The 20,553-nt window shown below is 39.2% G+C and overlaps 3 protein-coding genes across 7 annotated transcripts in view; 1 reads left to right on the top strand and 2 right to left on the bottom strand.

The window, feature by feature from the left end:
• Positions 1-90: 90 nt before the first annotated feature.
• c8a (complement component 8, alpha polypeptide) lies at positions 91-9,747 on the top strand. The gene is made up of 11 exons (XM_058066400.1): positions 91-275; positions 394-508; positions 1,615-1,762; positions 2,014-2,161; positions 2,270-2,459; positions 2,534-2,716; positions 3,993-4,233; positions 4,316-4,447; positions 6,043-6,200; positions 6,416-6,641; positions 7,599-9,747. Exons 1-11 carry the CDS (start codon positions 166-168, stop codon positions 7,748-7,750), a joined length of 1,803 nt encoding a protein of 600 aa, XP_057922383.1. The 5' UTR covers positions 91-165; the 3' UTR covers positions 7,751-9,747.
• Positions 8,949-16,294, bottom strand: c8b (complement component 8, beta polypeptide). Its single transcript, XM_058066401.1, has 12 exons — positions 16,117-16,294; positions 15,874-16,021; positions 13,212-13,359; positions 12,942-13,083; positions 12,719-12,851; positions 11,902-12,099; positions 11,531-11,771; positions 11,330-11,458; positions 11,109-11,272; positions 9,351-9,504; positions 9,215-9,286; positions 8,949-9,148 (listed from the first exon to the last, which is right to left on the bottom strand). The coding sequence occupies exons 1-12, from the start codon at positions 16,170-16,172 to the stop codon at positions 8,994-8,996; spliced, it is 1,740 nt and encodes a 579-aa protein (XP_057922384.1). The 5' UTR covers positions 16,173-16,294; the 3' UTR covers positions 8,949-8,993.
• A 1,078-nt stretch (positions 16,295-17,372) lies between these two features.
• dab1b (DAB adaptor protein 1b) overlaps positions 17,373-20,553 on the bottom strand; it is a 94,555-nt gene continuing 91,374 nt past the window's right edge. For 4 of the 5 annotated variants that reach the window (XM_058066403.1, XM_058066406.1, XM_058066402.1 and 1 more), the window contains 3 exons: positions 20,276-20,400; positions 18,764-18,870; positions 17,373-18,546 (listed from right to left, as the gene is read on the bottom strand). In XM_058066403.1, coding sequence (XP_057922386.1) covers positions 18,781-18,870; positions 20,276-20,400 — 215 coding nt within the window. In that variant the 3' untranslated portion in view covers positions 17,373-18,546; positions 18,764-18,780. The remainder of the gene's footprint in view (positions 18,547-18,763; positions 18,871-20,275; positions 20,401-20,553) is intronic. The other variant, XM_058066405.1, reaches the window with a different exon arrangement.

Below are 20,553 nucleotides of genomic sequence, written 5' to 3'. Positions count from 1 at the left end.
GACTAATATCAACTTTCCCAGCTGTTGTAAGAGCCATTGTTTGCTCTTCATCAATGATTGACTGCGGCCGGTCAAGATTTCATTGACAGGAAGACTCTTAGGATGACAGCAGCTGTTTTGTGATGTTCCATTTTAGCTTTTGACATTATCTCATTGTTGTCTAGAATGGGAAGTATAATTAATTTACTCCTATGTTTGTGCATGGTGCATGTTTTGATGCATTTTAACGCTAATGCGAATACGTTCAGGAGGCCTTGGACGCCAGCACTAAACAGGTGCAGCCTATATGTATTGTTGTGATATGTTGTGATATGGATAGCAGTAATTGAATACATTTTGCTGGAAATAGAAATGGAATTGAGACGATAATGTTTTTTTTTTTTTTTTTTCAAGAACAAGCATGACTGCTGTGAGGAGGGTTAGAGCTGTAAACAGACCGATACCAATCAACTGTAAACTGGAGAGCTGGACTGCATGGACATCGTGTAACTCTTGCACTGAACAAAAGGTAACGCCATTTATTCTTTTGAATGGATTGCACAAAGGAGTCATTTTTCAAACACCAAATGTGCACAAAGTATGCCAGTAAATCCAAAGGGAATAATAACGCCGTTAAGTACAGTGATTACCTTTGACTGATGGGGTGAGTAGGGCTGCACGGTGGACGAGTGGTTGGTACACAGACCTCACAGCTAGGGGACCAGTGTTCAATTCCACCCTCGGCCATCTCTGTGTGGAGTTTGCATGTTCTCCTCATGCATGCGTGGGTTTTCCCCGGGGACTCTGGTTTCCTCCCACATTCCAAAAACATGCTAGGTTAACTGGCGACTCCAAATTGTCCATAGGTATGAATGTGAATGTGAATGGTTGTTTGTCTATATGTGCCCTGTGATTGGCTGGCCACCAGTCCAGGGTGAATTTATGGTTCAGTTTATGACAGCAAGTCTTTCAGGTCCTGAAGCAGCAAACCGCCCCAGACCATCACACTACCACCACCATATTTTACTGTTGGTATGATGTTCTTTTAGCACACAGACTTCACAGCTAGGAGATCAGGGTTCAATTCCACCCTCGGGCATCTCTGTGTGGAGTTTGCATGTTCTCCCAAGGCATGTGTGGGTTTTGTCCGGGTACTCCGGTTTCCTCCCACATTCCAAAAACATGCTAGGTTAATTAGCAACTCTAAATTGTCCATAATGTGAGTGTGAATGGTTGTTTGTCTATATGTGCCCTGTGATTGGCTGGCGACCAGTCCAGTGTGAACCCCGCCTCTTGCACAAAGACAGCTGGGATAGGCTCCAGCACCCACCGCAACCCTTGTGAGGATAAGCGGTAGAAAATGAATGAATGAATGAATGAATGATGGGGTGAGTAACAAAGATGAGTACCCATGAATTCCGATTAAGTGTAAAACTTGAGAGTTTTGAACAACTCGTTCCTGACTACCCACTTTACAACTTTATATATTACATATGTTATATGTAAAATAGGTAAGTGGTTGACTCCCTTTCAGGCATCTTGAAATGTCTAGCTGCAAACATGTGATATGTGTTATGTATGATCAAAATAAACCAAATAAATCAAAATAAACCATTACCATTACTACATCCTCAGTTCCGCTTCCGAAAAATGGAGAAACCATCGCAATTTGGTGGGACACAGTGCTTTGAGACACTGTGGGAGACGCTGGCATGTCCAACAGCAACCGCGCAGTGTTTGGTGCCAGATTACTGCGGCGAGAGCTTCACCTGCAAAGAAACTGGCAAGTTCAGCCTCATTTTGGAGTATATTAAAGCAGCATTAAGAGACTAGAAATGTCACTTAATGCACTACAAATCCAAAACAACAGCATTAATGTGTACATGCATACTCATAAGACCTTAAGAGGATATTTTGAACCACCAATAGGCAACAATAGAGCTACTAAGTCAGTCGCTAATAAGTATTCTGCATATTTCTGCTTGAATGTAAGCTACGGTAAAGATAATGTATATTTGTGTTCACACACTGCAGGCCGTTGTATCAGCCAGTCCCTTCGCTGTAACGGAGAGGCAGACTGTGATGATTTTTCCGATGAAGATGGTTGTGAAGACTTCAATCGGAGGAATGACAAGTGCTCCACGTTCCTCACCATCCCTGGTGCTGAGCGTGGCACTCAGGGGTAATTGTTGTCTTGGAGTTTTTACCAATTAAGATGATAATTTCCTTAAATAGTTATGTCCACTTTAGCCGTTATGAGAAAAATATATAATAACAATTTTTTTTTCAGCTATAATGCCTTGACTGGTGAATTTGTGGATCATATTTTGGACCCAAAGTACTTTGGAGGACAATGTGAATACGTCTACAATGGCGACTGGAGAAAGTTCACCTATGACTCCTTCTGTGAAAACTTGCACTACAACGAAGATGAGAAAAACTACCGGAAGCCTTACAACTACCACATTTACCGCTTCGCGGTACGAGGATTTCTTGCTTCTTGTACAAATGTACTTCACTGATGCGTCGTGATGCAAAGATTCCCTTCATGCAGGCAGAGGCCACATCAGAGGGCTCTCAGGAATATTACAGTGATGCGGTGAGCCTGTTAAACGCAAGGAAGACGATGAGGTCCTCCAATGAGGGCTTTTCGCTCGGCGTCTATTACGTGCAAGGTGGACTGAGAGGAAGTAAGGAGTCCGAGTTTTTACGCAACGTATCACAGCATAAAAGCCAGGTACTGTATGTGTAATCATTTTATTTATTGCTGTCACCACACTAAACTGACTATTGCGTGGTATATTGTATATGGTATGTGGTATATGGTATATGGTATATGGTATACACTGCATCGTGTACAGTACCTGACAAAATTGTTATCATTCATCCATGATACAAAAACACAAAAACGCATTATTATTACTGGGCTGCACAGCGGACAATTGGTTAGTGTGCAGACCTCACAGCTAGGAGACTAGGTTTCAATTCCACTCTCGGCCATCTCTGTGTGGAGTTTGCATGTTCTCCCCATGGGTTTTCTCCAGGTACTCCGTTTTCCTCCCACATTCCAAAAACATGCTAGGTTAATTGGCGACTCCAAATTGTCCATAGGTATGAATGTGAGTGTGAATGGTTGTTTGTCTATATGTGCCCTGTGTTTGGCTGGCCACCAGTCCAGGGTGTACCCTGCCTCTCACCCGAAGACGGCTGGGATAGGCTCCAGCACCCTCATGAGGATAAGCGGTAGAAAATTAATAAATTATTATTACTGACTATTACTGAATTTGATGTGTTTTCTGCGGAAAAAATTGCCTATTTTCAGAGAGAAAAAAAATGCTGACCAAAAATGTGCAAAAAAAGCTATTTTTATCCTTGCTTGCATCACATCCATGTCATTATAACAGCAAATATAACCTGGAAGCAGCTGCACAGCGTACGAGTGGTTAGCACGCAGGCCTCACAGCTAAGAGACCCAAGTTCAATTCCACCCTCGGCCTAACAAAAAGGGGACAAAATAAGCTTTTTATGAAATGTAGATTTCAAGCATAACTTCCACTTTGACACAAATTTAGCCATATATATTTAGCCAAAATGTCTACAGCATGATGCCACGGCAGTTGAGTGGTTAGCACGCAGACCTCACAGCTAGGAGACTAGGGTTCAATTCCACCCTCAGGCATCTCTGTGTGGAGTTTGCATGTTCTCCCTGTGCATGCGTGGGTTTTCTCCGGGTACTCCGGTTTCCTCCCACATTCCAAAAACATGCTAGGTTAATTGGCGACTCCAAATTGTCCATAGGTATGAATGTGAGTGTGAATGGTTGTTTGTCTATATGTGCCCTGTGATTGGCTGGCCACCAGTCCAGGGTGTACCCCGCCTCTCGCCCGAAGACAGCTGGGATAGGCTCCAGCAACCATGCGACACTTGTGATGATAAACAGCAGAAACTGAATGAATAAATAACCTAAATGAAGCTGTTGGGTAAAATGTCAACATGTATCTGTTTGTGGTCAGGACTTGGGCTTCATCAGGCTTTTATCCACCGTGGAAACAGCTCACTTCAAGATGAGAAGCGATAAGCTGATGCTCCATGAGGATTTCTACCTGTCGCTGATGGATCTCCCTGAGCAGTATGACTTTGGCATGTACTCCCGGTTCTTCGACACATTTGGCACCCATTATGTCACTGAAGGAACCATGGGAGGAACCTTGGAATATGTGGTGGTGGTCAACAAAACATCCATGGCTGAATCAAGTAAGGGTGTGCCTTCCTGTTTTTGCATAAGTCAAATATTTTTCATAGCTATATTTTGAAGTCATTATGTATCCTGGTACAGAACTTGAGGTGAAGCAGGCCGGTTCATGCTTGGGGGCCTCTATTGGTTTGAGCTATCCGGTCAGCGACTTGGGAACAGCAGGCCTCTCAGTGGGGGGCGATATATGTAAAAAAAGAGGAAGCCTAAGTCAAGGTGAGAAAACATGGAAAGGTTGGAAAAGTGTGGTGGGGGGCCAGAAGACAAACAAAAAAAACACAAAAAGAGTTTAACATTGCTATACAGAAAAGTACAATGATAAAATATATAAAAAATATGACAATATAGTACAATCTACTCATTTAATTTCTATTATGTTACATTCTTCTTCTGTGTGTATGCTAGCAGCCCCGCCTCCCCCCATCAAGACAGCTTAACAATACCTGACAATACAGTGGTGTGAAAAAGCTAATAACTAGTTGGGCCACCCTGAGCAGCAACAACTGCAATCAAGCGTTTGTGATAACTTGCAATGAGTCTCTTACATCTTTGCAGAATTGTTGTCATTCAGCCACATTGGAGGCTTTTCCATTATGAAGTACTTTTTTAAGGTCATGCCACAGCATCTCAATAGGGTTCAGGTCAGGACTTGGACTAGGCCACTAGTCAAAGTTTTTGGTTTGGTGGACTTGCTGGTGTGTTTTGGATCATTGTCCTGCTGAAGAACCCAAGTTGGTTTCAGATTGAGGTCACCAACAGATGGGTGGACATTCATGGTAGAATTCATGGTTCCATTTATCACAGGAAGTATTCCAGTGGACACTGAAGCAGCAAAACAACCCAGACCATCACACTACCACCACCATATTTTACTATTGGTATAATGAAATGAGGCGTTACTTTTACACCAGATGTAATGGGACACATACCTTCCAAAAAGTTCAACTCTCAGACCACAGAGTATTTCCCCAAAGGTATTAGGGATCCTTAAATTTTTTTCTTGAAGAAAACTGAGATTAGCCTTAATGTTTTTTTGTCCAGTAGTGGTTTTGGTCTTGGAACTCTGCCATAAAGGTCATCTTTGCCCAGTGTCTGTCTTATTGTGGAGTTATGGACACTAATCTTAACTGAGGCAAATGAGGCCTGCAGTTCTTTGGATGTTGTTGTGGGGTCTTTTGTGACCTCTTGGATGAGTCTTGATGTACTCTTGGGGTCATTTTGGTTTGGCAGCCACTCCTTGGAAGGTTCACCATCGTTCCATGTTTGAAACCATTAGGGGATAATGGCTCTCACTGTGGTTGGCTGCAGTCCCAAAGCTTTGGACATGCCTTTATAACCTTTTCCAGACTGATAGATCCCAATTAATCTAATTTATGTTATAATAGGAGGGCAATCACTTTTTCACACAGGGCCATGTAGGTTCGGATATTTGTTCTCCCTTTTAAAAACTGCATGTTGTGTTCAGTTGTGTTGTCAGTGACTAATATTTGAATTTAGTTGATGATCTGAAACATTAAAGTGTGGCAAGCATGAAAAGGAAGGATGCAAACAGTTTTTCACACCACTGTGTTATCTTAAATATCTTTTTTTCCCCCTTTTGTTTGTCCTTGTTAGAACAGATAACAACCAAAAACCAAAGTATATGGGACAATGTACTTATACATATTAATGAGAACATGCATCCAATTATAGTTTATCATTGTTTTCAAACTTGTCTAATTTAAATTGAGTTGAATTGAGGAAATGAAGGATTGGAATATTCATATAATGAACTGTGAAGTTGTAATAATCTTATTTTTTTTTACTCACAGCCAGAGACACAGGTTCCGCTGTGATTGAAGATATTATCACTCTAGTGAAGGGGGGGTACACAGACACCGGCAGCGGCTTGTTGGCCATCAGGGACCCTGAAACTTATCGCAAATGGGGGGCAAGTCTTAAATACAACCCGACAGTCATTGAATATGAGGTAAGACACTTGAAATGATTGACATCACAGCAGATAAGATATGATGCTCATTATGCTTCATAGTGGCTGTGAGGATGACATGTCACTTGATGATTAGTACGATATTTGATCTTTTGGCAATGTAAAGAAATTATTTCTGCATCCATACCTTTTTTTTTGTCCATGATCTAATTTTTCTAGTTTTTTCCTCCTTTGTCTCCTCCTCACCGAGTCAGATCATGCCCATCTATGAGCTGGTGCGCCTGAGCACGGCCTCCGATCACGTCGGGGCCAGACTGGCTAACCTTCAGAGGGGCTTGGATGAGTACGAGCAGCAGTTTAGCTCCTGCCGCTGCGCCCCCTGCAAGCATAACGGCGTCCCCGTGCTCGTTGGTACGTCCTGCAGTTGCATCTGTAAGCCGGGCTACCAGGGAGAGGCCTGTGAGGACACAAAGCGAACAGGTGAGGCGTTTGTGTTGCATTGTGATAGGGAGGAACCCCCAAAAGTGTGACAACCCATCTGTGTTAGCCAACATTCGCCTGAGTTCTTCGTATGAGTAAAAAGTCAACTATTTTAGCTTTATTCTTAATAATGTTTGTATTAAAAAAATTATTCCCATCATACTATAACTAATAACTAATTTGCCCCAAATTTTAATTTATTTTGTTTAGTTTGTTTCTCCTATTACCACTTTGAAAAGTTACATTTTTTTGCTCATATATCACAGGTTTATTCTCGTAAAACCGCAAAATTTTTCTCAGAATATTTTGACTTTATTCTCATGAAGTTTTCTTCTCTTAATTATGACTTTATTACCATAATATTTTGGCTTAATTCTTGTCATATTACAATTTTTCTGCAACCTAATTTTTCAAAAAATATGAGACAAAAATATTTTTTTTCTCATATTACAAATTTATTATTGTAAAATTCAAAATAAATAATAAAATATTTTGACTTTATAATTGTAAAATTTCAGCTGTTTATTTCTGCTGTAGTATTTTTTATATTTTAATTTTCAAACTATTTCAGCTTACTCCTTCTGAATTTTCTTCTCACAATGATGACTTTATTCCCATAATATTTTGACATATTACAATTTTTCTGCAACCTAATTTTCATAAAAATATGAGACAAAAATATATTATTTTTCCTCACAATATTACAAGTTTATTCTTGTAAAATTTAAAATAAACAATAAAATATTTTGACTTTATAATTGTAAAATTTCAGCTGTTTATATTTCTGCTGTAGTGTTTTTTATATTTAAATTTTCCAACTATTTCAGCTTTCACGTTTGCCACTAAAATCACATTTAAAAAAATTAAATATTATTTCTTATTAATATTTAGTTTGCAGTGAGAATTTCAAATGCTTTGTACGAACATTTTATTCTCCATGTTAAATTCTCCCCACAGGAACCAGGACAGATGGGTCGTGGTCCTGCTGGGGAGATTGGTCTCCCTGTACATCGGGAGGGAAGCGGTGTACCAGGGCCTGTAATAATCCTCCACCTGATGGAGGCGGGGCTACATGCCTGGGCTCCTCCACTCAGACTCAGTCCTGTTGAAATGACGTGCTGATTTACTCAAATAATATTAAGTCACTGATGGTTTAAATAACGTTTGAGACCAATTGTTTAAAATTTTAGACAAATTGTTCATTCATTACACGATATTAAACAAGGACAGATTATTGGTCTAACATGTGAAATCACTGTGCAGCAGAGCAAGGGAGGTCAGGTCTACCGCCCAGATAAGGAAATCCGGATCACTGTGACATCACAGGGAGAAAAGTGGCTGTAGAATGATGGAAGCCCATTATGCAGAGGCAGCAGAATTGCGCAAATAAATGTTTTTTAATGAGCACAAATAGGTGAAGGTACTCACAGGAAGTCTGGAACAAACGGCAAAAGGCTCAGTGGAAATGTACACGGTAGTTTTGGCCGGTAAGGATATGTTTGTGGCGGCACAGGCGAGGAGAACAGAAGCAATGAACAACGCGTGTACTACACAAAATAAGAGCACCAAACAGGAAGTAACCCTTCCTGACATTTCAGCAACAGTACCAATATCAGACACTTGGAGAACAAAAAGTATTTTCGGAAGGATCTTTAATGTATTATGCTACCACCTCATGATACTGCTGTTCATGCAAGTGTCTACCCATGAAAATGGATAAAAATGCTACTATGCTAACATGCTAATGTTAGCAGGCTAGCATATAGCATGATTATGGTAAGTGTTTACAAATGTGTCTCCCCATGAAAATAGCAAAAAATGCTAGTATTCTTACAGTAGCATGTTAACAATGCTAACATGCTAACATTAGTATGCTAATGTTACTAACACATAGCATGTGCAATGTCCCAAACAAGTGCTCTGACCATTTTGTTTTGTGAAGTTATATGTGCAAATGCTGAAAATGGTCTCAATGTCCAAAAATCCATCTTGGACCCAGACATAGCACGCTAGCAATGCTAACATGCTAATGTTAGCAGACTAGCATATAGCATGATAATGGTAAGTGTTTACAAATGCATTTACCCATGGCTGTTTTTTGCTATTATTTTTGCTATGCTATTAGCATATTAACAATGCTAACATGCTAACATTAGCATGCTAACACCCAGCATGCTAACGCGTGTACTTGTGTGGTGTACTTCCAAGTAGGAAGTACACCACACAAAATAAGAGCACCAAACAGGAAGTAACCCTACCTGACATTTCGGCAACAGTACTAATGTCACACATTTGGAGAACAAAAAGTATTTTCGGAAGGATCTTTAATGGATTGTGACAAGGTGGGCTATTTCAAAAACACTCAGTCGACTCCTGCTGCAAGCCTCTGCATGGCAGGCCTCCACTGCCGGGCGCTGGGTTGTTACACTGGCGACTCCTCGTCTTGGTTCCTCCACTGCAGGAAGACCAGGAACCCCAGCAGCTCCAGCTGCCGTCGATGGCGATGTCTGTCAAGCGACATCATCGTATCTCAAGTCTGTCAAAAAAACACTCATCATGTTGTGTGAACTGACCTTTTTGTCTGTTTGTGACCTCGCAGCCGTGTCCGCTGTATCCGACTGGACACACACATTCACATCTGCTGCCTGATGAGATATTATGTATCAGTAATAATTTGTATTGATGATGAGTAATACTATGCTCATGTACCTATGAGTACAGCTACTCCATTGTTGTGACAGGGAGCACATCGACACGAACTGGCCTCTTCCAGGTACTCAAACAGGGCTCGTTTCAAGTTTCTCTTCAAGGTGTTGTGGAGGGTGAAGTCTCTGGAGGTGACCAACTCATACAAAGGTCGCGTCTACTCGGGAAATGCAGATTCTCGGAATTAGAGTGAACTGGAACGCCTCACCAACTGAGCCTTGACAGCTTGTTTTTATTTAAAACACTTTCCACTTGGCGTCTTTTGTTGTTTACTCCCAAACTTGGCTTTAATCAAGCCTTCTATTTTGCCTCAAAGGACTGTGCCAATTCTTTTTTGTTCTGTAAATGCTTCTACTTCAGTGAGTCGGGTAAAATTTCCACATATTACCATTAAAAACATCTTAAGTATAAGTATAACGACTCTCTGATTATTTAAAGTTAACACAATTGTATGTGTCTTGTTTCCAGGAAAGGTTTTCTTTGCCAAGGTGCTTTCTCCTGTGAGCTTCAGTTGTTTTTGCGTATAAGGTGCAATATATCAATATAATAACTTGGATTTTGCTATAATTTATTTATTTTTTGCTATATTTTTTTTATGATTTTGCACACCTATAAAAAACAATATAATAACAAATAATAAGAATAATAAACAATTATATACAATAATAATAAACAATATAATAACAGCAGAATATTAAGATAAAAAATATAAAGATATATAAAATATAAATGAACAAAAACAGCTAGCATAGGCTCCAGCAAGCCCGTGACCCTCGTGAGGATAAGCCGCAGAAAATGAATGAATATGAACAGGAAAAAGTTGTATTCTAACAATGCTAACATGCTAATGTTAGCATGCTAACACCTAGCATAAGGGCGCTATGTGTTTCTATAGTGCCTACCCCTGAAAATGCTAAAAATGTTAATATAACTAGCATGCTCACATGCTGACAATAGCACGCTAACCCCTGGCATAATAGCGTTAAGTTCATATTCATCAAAATTGAATAATGAATGAAAGAAAGCTAGTATGCTCATGTTAGCATGCTGACACCTGGCATAATACTGTCTACCTATGAAAATGGCAAAAATGTTACTTTGCTAATGTTAACATGTTATCAATGCTAACATGATAATGTTAGCATGCTACCGCCTCTCATGATACTGCTGATCATGCAAGTGTCTACCCATGAAAATGGATAAAAATGCTACTATACAAATATTAGCACGCTAGCAATGCTAACATGCTAACGTTAGCAGGCTGGCATATAGCATGATAATGATAAGTGTTTACAAATGCGTCTACTCATGAAAATAGCAAGAAATGCTAGTATTCTAACATAACTATGTTAACAATGCTAACATGCTAAGATTAGCATGCCAACGCCCAGCATGTGCAAAGTCCCAAACAAGTGTTCTGACCATTTTGTTTTGTGAAATTATATGTTACAAATGCTGAAAATGGTTGCAATGTTCAAAAATCCATCTTGGACCTAGACGTAGCATGCTAGCAATGCTAACATGCTAATGTTAGCAGGCTAGCATATAGCATGATAATGGTAAGTGTTTACAAATGCATCTACCCATGGAAATTTGTTATTTTTTTTGCTATTATTTTGCTATGCTATTGAACATTAGCATATTAACAATGCTAAAATGCTAACATTAGCATTAGCAACATGTGCATTAGCAACATAGCATCTATGGAAATAAAAAGGTCAACTTTCAAGTGAAATATTCGCATGAATAAAAAGTATTTACCGTTCTACGAAGGAAGTCCGGGTTGAAGCGCACTCCCTCCCCCCAGAGCCTCATCAGCTGCGGGCTGGGAAGCTTCTGAGACGCCAAAGCAGTGATAGATTGACTAGTACCGCCCCTTACCACGGTGACGGTGTCTTCCACCATGCTGCCATCCTTGGTGTCCTCTACAACAATAACCTTTAATTAAACATGTCTGTCTAGGAAAGAACTGTCGGCTTTACCTCCCATCTCGTTCAGGAGGCCATCGCAGGAGCCGCCTTGAAAGCCCACAGACACGTAAACGCCATATATGTTGGCGCCAACTTTAAGTCCCGACTGTGTACATGACTTGTAGTCTGTCAGAGTATAATCTACAAGAACATATTAGGAAAGTTTTTATGTTATTATTATGGGGGAGTTATGAAATATAGACCATCCATTACCTGTCTTCTCAAGCTTCTCCTTGTCCAGGATGACAGTGTACTCGTAGTCTCCTCCGAGGGCTGCTTCGGTGATGTAGTGCGTACCGTAGTCTCTGTAGATCTGCCTGTATTGGCCGTAAATATAGGACTGAGGTAATGATCGCAGGCGCTGCAGGAAGTCAGGATGCAGCATCAGGTTGTTGGACTTAAGCATATACTGGGCCAACTCCAGTTCAGCTTTGGCTCTTATGAAGCTGTAAGCCTGACGGGAGGACATCAGAGGAACTTGTGTTGGGATTTGGATGGTTTACTACACAAAATAATTCAAATCTAAATTTGCAATAAAGGAAAAGAGGGTTGAATAATTTAGAGCGTACGCCAAGACCTCTCACCTTGCCCGAGGCACGGCGAATCTTTTGGATTGACTTGGTGTATTTGCCTTTGTTGGAGTTGTAGCCAAATTCAAAAATCCCCGGAATGGCAAAGCCATAGGAAACAAATGTTTGGGTCATCCGCTCTTTAATGGTGTGATCCATGTAGTCGGAGTACGACTCAAAAGCCTCCAGGGTGAAATCATAGGAGCCTTTTGTCTATGGAGAGATTGACAGGACATGAGAAATTAATCAATCAGGTTGTTACGATTGCTCATGATTATGAACGTATGAGGTAAATATGAATTTACAGTGTGTAGAAACTGGTTCATGATTAAAAAGTCCAAGTTATGAGAATTTAGAAATATGTTGGGAATTGACCAAAATTGCATCTTAGTCTTTTACGTGTGAAAATTTTTGGGGGCGCCTCAATGACTTGTGGGTTTTTTTCTGCAAAGATGAGTGGGCCAAAATTCCTTCACAGCGCTGCAAGAGACTCATTGCAAGTTATCACAAATGCTTGATTGCAGTTGTTGTCACACAGGACCGTGTAGGTTGGATTTTTGTTTTTTTGTCATTAAATTGACATTTTTGGGGGCGTCTCAATGACTTGTGGGTTTTTTTCTGCAAAGATGAGTGGGCCAAAATTCCTCCACAGCGCTCTAAGAGACTCATTGCAAGTTATCACAAACGCTTGATTGCAGTGGTTGCTGCTAAGAGTGGGCCAACCAGTTTATTGATGGTAGATTTTAAATATACAGTAAGTGTTAGCAATCTAAATAATAGCCACTTATTCATGCGCATTAGGATACTGGTATTACATGGCTGATTTGTGTACCTGCAGGGTGTACTGCTGCAGGTTGTACGGTTTCCTGAATGCAACATCCTGGATGTAGTGAGGCAAACAGCTACCAGCGTAGTATCTGTTATCGAGCACAACTCCTTCCAGGTTGCTGTTCAAGATGTTGATTCTAAAATAAATTGAGACCGCGATGTGTTTACACGGCTGAGGAATGCAATCAAATCAAATCAAAGTACTACATAGAGGGAGTAAAGCTGACCCTTTGGCGAGGTTCTCGATGCCCCAGTACTCCTCGGCCTCGTATCTGCAGGGCTTCTGACTTGTCCTGCAGCCTGCTTCGTCTGACATGTCACCGCAGTCGTCCTCCCCGTTACACTGCAGCGTTCTTGGGATACAGCGACCTGCAAGGAAGCCAAGGAGGAATGAAGTCATGTTTTTGGGTTCCCCCCCCCTCCCAAACTGACTATTGAGTTTGTTGCATGGAAGTATAAAGTACTACATTTAAGTGCTGCTACAGAATGTGACTCGCCTGTTTGGCTGCAGAGGAAACCTTCACACAGTGGAATGTTGTTACAGGTGTAACGTGCTGGAACGTCACAGGCTTCCTCGTCTCTACCATAAAAACGACACGGCTCCCCTCCAAACTGGGATGGCTGAGCTAGCTTGGCGTAGCGATACTGTGGGTCGGAAAACGAGAGAAAGAGAAGCACAGACACAGTTAGAGAAAAGGGGTTTATATAAATATAAAAAAAGTATTAAAAAAATATAAAAATATATATAAATATATAAAAAATACTATATAAATATATTTAAAAAATATACAATATATATAAAATATATATATATAAATATATATATATATATATATATATATATATATATATATATATATATATATATATATATATATATAAAGAATTATATAATATATATATATCTGTTATGACCATCATTTGTACACTTCTTTTTATCACATCACCAGTGATGTGCAATACCACGGATCCGATACTGCGTAAAATTTAGGCTGCAATACCAAGCCGAGATACTGCAAATATAATGATATATATATATATATATATATATATATATATATATATATATATATATATATATATATATATATATAGTGTCCAAACGTTTCCCACAGAGGGCCACTTTTATATTTTATTATTATATTATTATTTATATTATTATTCATTCATTTTCTACCGCTTATCCTCACGAGGGTCGTGGGGGGTGCTGGATTATATTATTATATATTGTAATATATTATATATTATATATATTATATCCAAACGTTTCCCACAGAGGGCCAATTTTATATTTTATTATTATATTATTATTAGTTATATTATTATTCTTTCATTCATTCATTTTCTATCGCTTATCCTCACGAGGGTCGCGGTGGGTGCTGGATTATATTATATATATTACAAATATTTTTATATATTATTATTTTATTATTATATATATAATATATATTATTATATTATATTATTATATATTATTATATTATATATTATAAATATTTTATATATTATTATTATTATTTTATTATCATATATAATATATAATAATAATAATAATAATAATACATTTTATTTGTATAGCGCTTTTCAAGATACTCAAAGACACTTTACAAAAGAATGAAGTTGAATAGAGCAAGTAAACAGAATAAAAGACACACCAAAATACAACATTCATTGGTTAGTACACAGTTAAAAAAAAGCGGGGGCGGGGCACAGCAGTCAGATATAGAAGGTTAGACATTAAAAACAGATTTAAAGAGGTGGGTTTTGAGTTGTTTTTTGAAGGTGGGAAGGTCAGGGCAAGCACGGAGTGAATGGGGCAAAGAGTTCCAGAGAGTGGGGGCAGCGATGGAGAAGGCTCTGTCTCCCCAGGTTCGGAGCTTGGTCTTACAGGGGAGTGCCAGGAGGTTGGAGTCTGAGGAGCGAAGGGGACGCGGGGGATTATGTGGATGGAGGAGGTCTGTGAGATATGGGGGGGTCAGATCGTGGAGGGCTTTGTAGGTGATGAGAAGAATTTTGAAGTGAATGCGTTGGGGGACGGGAAGCCAGTGGAGGTTTTGGAGGACAGGGGTAATGTGTTCACGGGAGCGGGTGGAGGTGAGGAGGAGTTCTGAATATATTGTAGTTTGTTGAGGGTTTTGGATGGTGTACCGTAGAGAATGCTGTTGCAGTAGTCGATTCTGGAGGTGATGAATGCATGGATTAGGGATTCAGCGGCAGAGAATGTAAGTGATGGACGGAGTCGGGCTATGTTCTTAAGATGAAAGAATGCAGTCCGGGTTAACTGTTTGATGTGGGGTTCAAATGAAAGGGTGGGGTCTAGGAGGATACCAAGGTTGCGGATGAGCGGGGATGGAGTGAGGGTGGTGCTGTCAAATTGAAGATGGAAATTATGGGTGGGCGCCGTGGTGTTTTTGGGACCGATGATGATAATATCTGTTTTGTCACTATTAAGTTTGAGAAAATTTTGTTCCATCCAAGTTTTGATATCAGCTAAGCAGTTGGTGAGGGTGGAGTAGATGTTGGAGTTGATGGAGGTGGTAGAAATGTATAGTTGAATATCATCAGCGTAGCTGTGGAAATTGAGGCCATGTCGACGGATGATATTGCCAAGTGGAAGGATGTAGAGGATGAAGAGAAGAGGACCAAGCACCGAACCTTGGGGAACACCTTGAGGTAAAGGGGCTATGGAGGAGGAGCAGCTATTTATGTATTATTATATTATATGTATTATTATATATTATTATATATATTATTATATATATTATTATATTATATTTTTTAAAGTAACGCGTGTACTCTAGCTATGCTAACAAGTTATATACAAACCGGATGGATGAACTGATCCGGAATACCGAAGCACTTCGTTGGAGGCGTTTGTAACACTGGACAAACTGCTCTCCAACATGGACAACCCCACCCGAGCCACGCCATTGGACAATAAAGGGGCCAATAGACTCCTCCAGTTCCGCTTCCACAGTAAACGCTACAGCGCTTGATCCATCTCACACGCCATCCAATTCAATTCACAACATTATTACGCTGTACTGCCAGTCGTCTCTTGTACAAAGTGTACATTTTGAACACTATTTTGGTTGCCATTTTGCGAGTGTTTCACAATAAATGTAATTTTTTTTTTTTATGCGTTATGAGCGAACTCACCCTTTTTTTCTGACAGACGTCACATTGCGACCATGGACTCCACTCGGACAGAACACAGTCCACTGGCTGAAGGAGCACATGGTTGTCCACTGAGCGAGCTTCCCGGACAGTCCGTCCCTCGTCGCTGGCTGATGTGACGCCGACTGCGCTACGTTGTACAAACCACACGCACAATAAGTATCTTACATCTTTAAACACCATTGATTTGAAGAAAATAACCACGACTAACTAACCTTACCTTACCTTAAAATCAACAAAGTGACCAGATAGCGCCGCAACTGTATGGCGGCAGAAAGCATTATGGGATGTTGTGACTGTCTGACCGTCTAAGTATGGTCACCACAACTCGTGGTCGCCATCAGACACACGACATTTAGTTATCTATCAGCACGATACGGGAAAAAACATCTCACGTCAAATGATTTGAGTCATGTTGACCTTTACACTTTGCTTTTACAGACTGACACAATCCTATGACTCTTTGTTTACTCAGACAGAAACAACACTGGAAAAGTCCCATAATCCTACTTGGAGTGATACTCATATTCATAATGACTGAAGTACTAACCACAATTCATCACTTCAACATCATCTTGGACCGTTAACAAAGATAAATGATTTGATAAGTGAATGTAAAAAGTCAGAATAATTGGAAATACATACTTAAGTCATTTATTTTGTTTAACACTGTTATTTTTTATCTATTGTGTTTTTTAATTTTTATTTAAGTCACTTTTTATTTTTATTTATTTAAATTTAGGTAATTTGTATTTTTTATTATTATTTGGGATTATTTTATTTATATCAGCCATTTTTAATTTGTTTATAATTTTTTTCTTTTAGTTATTTTACATTTTTATTATTTTTTTGCAAGTCATTATTTTATTTTAGTTTGTTTTACACTTTGAAGTCATTTTTCATTTTTATTTATTTTTTGTGTATTATACTTTTAAGTTATTTGATTTTTTTAAATTACTTTTTAGGTTTTTGTCATGTTTGCGTTTGTATTTAAGTCCTGTTTTAATTTGTTTTATTTTTTTCTTTGGTGCAAGTAATTTTTTCTTACTTTTATTTATTTCAAATTACTTTTTTACACTTTTATTTCAGCCATTTTTATTTTATCGTATTATTTTTTCTTTTATAGAAGTCATTTTAAATATTTATTATTCATATTATATTATTATTACAGTAATACAGTTACACAAAAATATGAAAAAAACAATAATAATAACAATAACCAGTTGAAATACATTTGAAGTGTTGTACAATTCTACAAGAAGAAAATGTATGTAGATTAATAAGTTCTATACTAAATAAAGGTACACTACATTTCTGTATTTTTACACTACCAAATTCCTATAAATACACAATTCCTATCTTAATTAAATTAACAAATATAGCAACACTAAAAAAATATATTGTGGATATCAGCCACAGGTATTATAGCATCCAAAAATCAATACATAAAAACAAAAAAAAACAAGAGAAAGAAGAAAAAAGAAATTGTCATGATATTTTATTTGTGACTTAACAGTGGCACGGGTACAGTGTATGCGCAGGGGGGGCGGGAAATAGACGTACAAAAGTCCCTTTTTCATATTTCTTAAATCCATAAATAAAATTTACAAAATATTTTGGACTATTTCATATTTCCATACACAAGCAGGGGGGTACAGTTTTTTTTTTCCAGTGTAACTCTAGCAATTTATAGCAGTACTTGGGCGGTATTCAGCCATATAAATACAAATCTTCCAGCGGTTTGATCCAGTGGGGAGGAGGACGTACGTACAGTATTCCCAAAAAGCAGAAGACGAAAACAACAAAGAGATGGATTGCCCGATATCCGTGACCTTTTTTTTTTTTTTTTTTTTGTAGCCACGGCGTCTGCTGGAGTGATGTCATTATTTTTCCTTCAAGTGCAAGGCCTCTTTTAGAGGCTTTATTTTGATAGAGAAATGGAACACATATTCACAGTTCATATCGCAACCTAAAAACGTAAAAAAAATTAAAAAAGAACAAAAAATGGCAGCACAAACAAACACCCAGATGTCAAAGGCGGAGGTGCTGGTTTGAGAGTGACACAGGAAGTTGGCATCCAAGAGGCAGACAGCGACTATGGCACAGGTTGGACGCTGGGAGGAATATTTACACAATAAGAGTTTGGCAAATTTGCTTTTTTTTTTTTCCATCGATGCCTGAAAGCCATTTAGTGATTGAACCGGATGACTGATAAAAGAAGACGAGATGATAAAAAGAAAGCCGCAAGGAAGAGTTTTTTGCACAGCGGAGCCCACACATGTTTGCTCTCATGCACATGAACGCAGCATCCAGCATCTCGCAGTCTTTTGCTGGTGGCGGTCCACAGCGTCAAGGTCCCCCCCCCCGGAAGTCTCAAAAAAAATAAAAATAATAATAATTATTAGCGAGCAACATCAGCACGGCTTATCTTGGTCATCCTACGTGCGGTCCTGTGTCATTTTGGGGTTCAAAGATGAAAGGTCACTTCCTGGCTGAAAGGTTACTTGATTGGATGAAAGAGAGAGCCCACAGGCTGGCTGGTTGCCATGGTGAGGAGTTCAATGTGTGGCCAAGTCTTCCTTTTAATCCGTCTCTTGACAACTTTCCTTGATTTCTTGCAAGCTTCTCTTGCGACCTTCAGAGGCCCCCCATCTCCTGAAAGAAGGGCATCATCACTCAAGGTGCAGTTACAAGTACGACCTTTAGGTGGCAGCATTGCGCCTTATTGGAGCTAAGGAAAAATAACATTCACTGACAAATGAAAATGCAAAGCTAATAAAATGACTCAGTTATTAATCAAAGGGAAAAATAATAAAAACAACAAAATAAAAGCATTGTGGATGAATGAAGAGGACAGGAAATGATGAAATACCCGATGTGTGGTGTTCTCTAGCTGTCTTCCTGAGGACAGGCCTGATCCTCACATGGATCACCGCCTCCATCGGGCAATGGAGACGGCGACCTGGCGACAGGAGAGTCCTGGGAAATACAGAGGAAGCTTTAGAACTGACATCTAGTATGCTGGGAAAAAGTGTTGGACCCCTTCCTGATTTCTTATTTCTTTGTTTGTTTGTCACACTTTCAGATTTTCATATTTAAATATGACAACACAATTGAACACAAAATCAATTTAATTCATTTTTCAAAAGTCGTCCCTCTCGGTTTCGGCCATTTTTGATAATTTTGACTGATTTTTCACGGCACACAGAATATTGTGTCCTCGGGCTACATAGGCATGGTTATATACGTACGTATATCAAATATATGTCTTCTATGTTTTTCCGTTCTTTAGTAATCAGCAATAGAACATAAGTAAGTTTCAAGAAAATATCAGTTCCTAACAAAAAGGGGACAAAATAGGCTTTTTATGAAGTATAGATTTCAAGCATAACTTTCACTTTGGCACACATTTAGCCATTTATATTTAGCCTGAAATGTCTACAACATGATGCCACAACATAAACAGAACTGAACTGGGCTGCACGGTGGACTAGTGGTTAGGGCGCAGGCCACACAGCTAGGAGACCCGAGTTCGATTCCACCCTCGGCCATCTCTGTGTGGAGTTTGCATGTTCTCCCCGTGCATGCGTGGGTTTTCTCCGGGTACTCCGGTTTCCTCCCACATTCCAAAAACATGCTAGGTTAATTGGTGACTCCAAATTGTAAAATAAAATAAAATAAAATAAACTATATTAGGAAAGCAGGAAGTGAACAAATGTAAACAAACAAATTCCTACTCCTTTTGGACATGTGGAACTGTGAACTGATTTTGTAACTAAACTAAACTAAACTAAACTAAACTAAACTAAACTAAACTAAACTAAACTAAACTAAACTAAACTAAACTAAACTAAACTAAACTAAACTAAACTAAACTAAACTAAACTAAACTAAACTAAACTAAACTAAACTAAACTAAACTAAACTAAACTAAACTATATTAGGAAAGCAGGAAGTGAACAAATGTAACAGTTACTGATTGTAAAAGTACCAGATGGAGGGGTAGGATTTAATAAGCTTTGCTTCTTCCTACTCCTTTTGGACATGTGGAACTGTGAACTGATTATGTGATGCATTCAATTGTAATCTGATGCATGTTCAAATGAAATAAAACCATTACCATTACCAAAAATGAGACATTGTCAAGCATAAAGCTGGCCAAATGGACTAACTAAATGACTAAATAACTAAATGAACTAAAACAAATTGCATCTGTTTTTCAGTTTTGTTATGCCTGGCCTGGTGTTTGAAGAGCAGTGACGTAGCGAGCAGATCATCCGTATGATGCTAATAAACTACAACATCACACTAGTCAGCTGTTAAATCAAATCTCTGCGTCTTATTGATGGATGTGTGCCCCCCCCCCTTCCCCTCCCCTCCTTACCGACTGTTCCTCCTTGGCATGTCCGGAGTCGCCCTCGGGCTCTGCAAGGTAATCTGTCGGGAGGTCGCAAGCTTGGGTAGGGGGTCCGTCTGAGGAGGAGCTCTGCTGGAGAGCTGGAGTTGACGCTGTAGATGTAAATGAAGAAGAAACATAAGGAAAAAGGCAATTAATTTATTCATTCATTTTCTACCGCTTTTTCCTCACGAGGGTCGCGGGGGGTGCTGGAGCCTATCCCAGCTGTCTTCGGGCGAGAGGCAGGGTACACCCTGAACTGGTGG

This window comes from Doryrhamphus excisus, chromosome 3 (assembly GCF_030265055.1).
Source record: "Doryrhamphus excisus isolate RoL2022-K1 chromosome 3, RoL_Dexc_1.0, whole genome shotgun sequence".
NCBI lineage: Eukaryota > Metazoa > Chordata > Actinopteri > Syngnathiformes > Syngnathidae > Doryrhamphus > Doryrhamphus excisus.
This window is presented reverse-complemented; position numbering and strand designations above follow the sequence as displayed.

Bases quoted from the DNA above. Each gene is read 5' to 3' on its own strand.
- c8a (XM_058066400.1), top strand. From the start codon at position 166: ATGGGAAGTATAATTAATTTACTCCTATGTTTGTGCATGGTGCATGTT. The intron at 4,448-6,042 runs GTGAGAAAACAT...TTTTACTCACAG, and splicing joins AAGAGGAAGCCTAAGTCAAG to CCAGAGACACAGGTTCCGCT. The intron at 6,201-6,415 runs GTAAGACACTTG...TCACCGAGTCAG, and splicing joins CGACAGTCATTGAATATGAG to ATCATGCCCATCTATGAGCT.
- c8b (XM_058066401.1), bottom strand. From the start codon at position 16,172: ATGCTTTCTGCCGCCATACAGTTGCGGCGCTATCTGGTCACTTTGTTG. The intron at 16,022-16,116 runs GTAAGGTAAGGT...TGTACAACGTAG, and splicing joins GTCACTTTGTTGATTTTAAG to CGCAGTCGGCGTCACATCAG. The intron at 11,273-11,329 runs GTAAAGCCGACA...TTATTGTTGTAG, and splicing joins CCTCCTGAACGAGATGGGAG to AGGACACCAAGGATGGCAGC.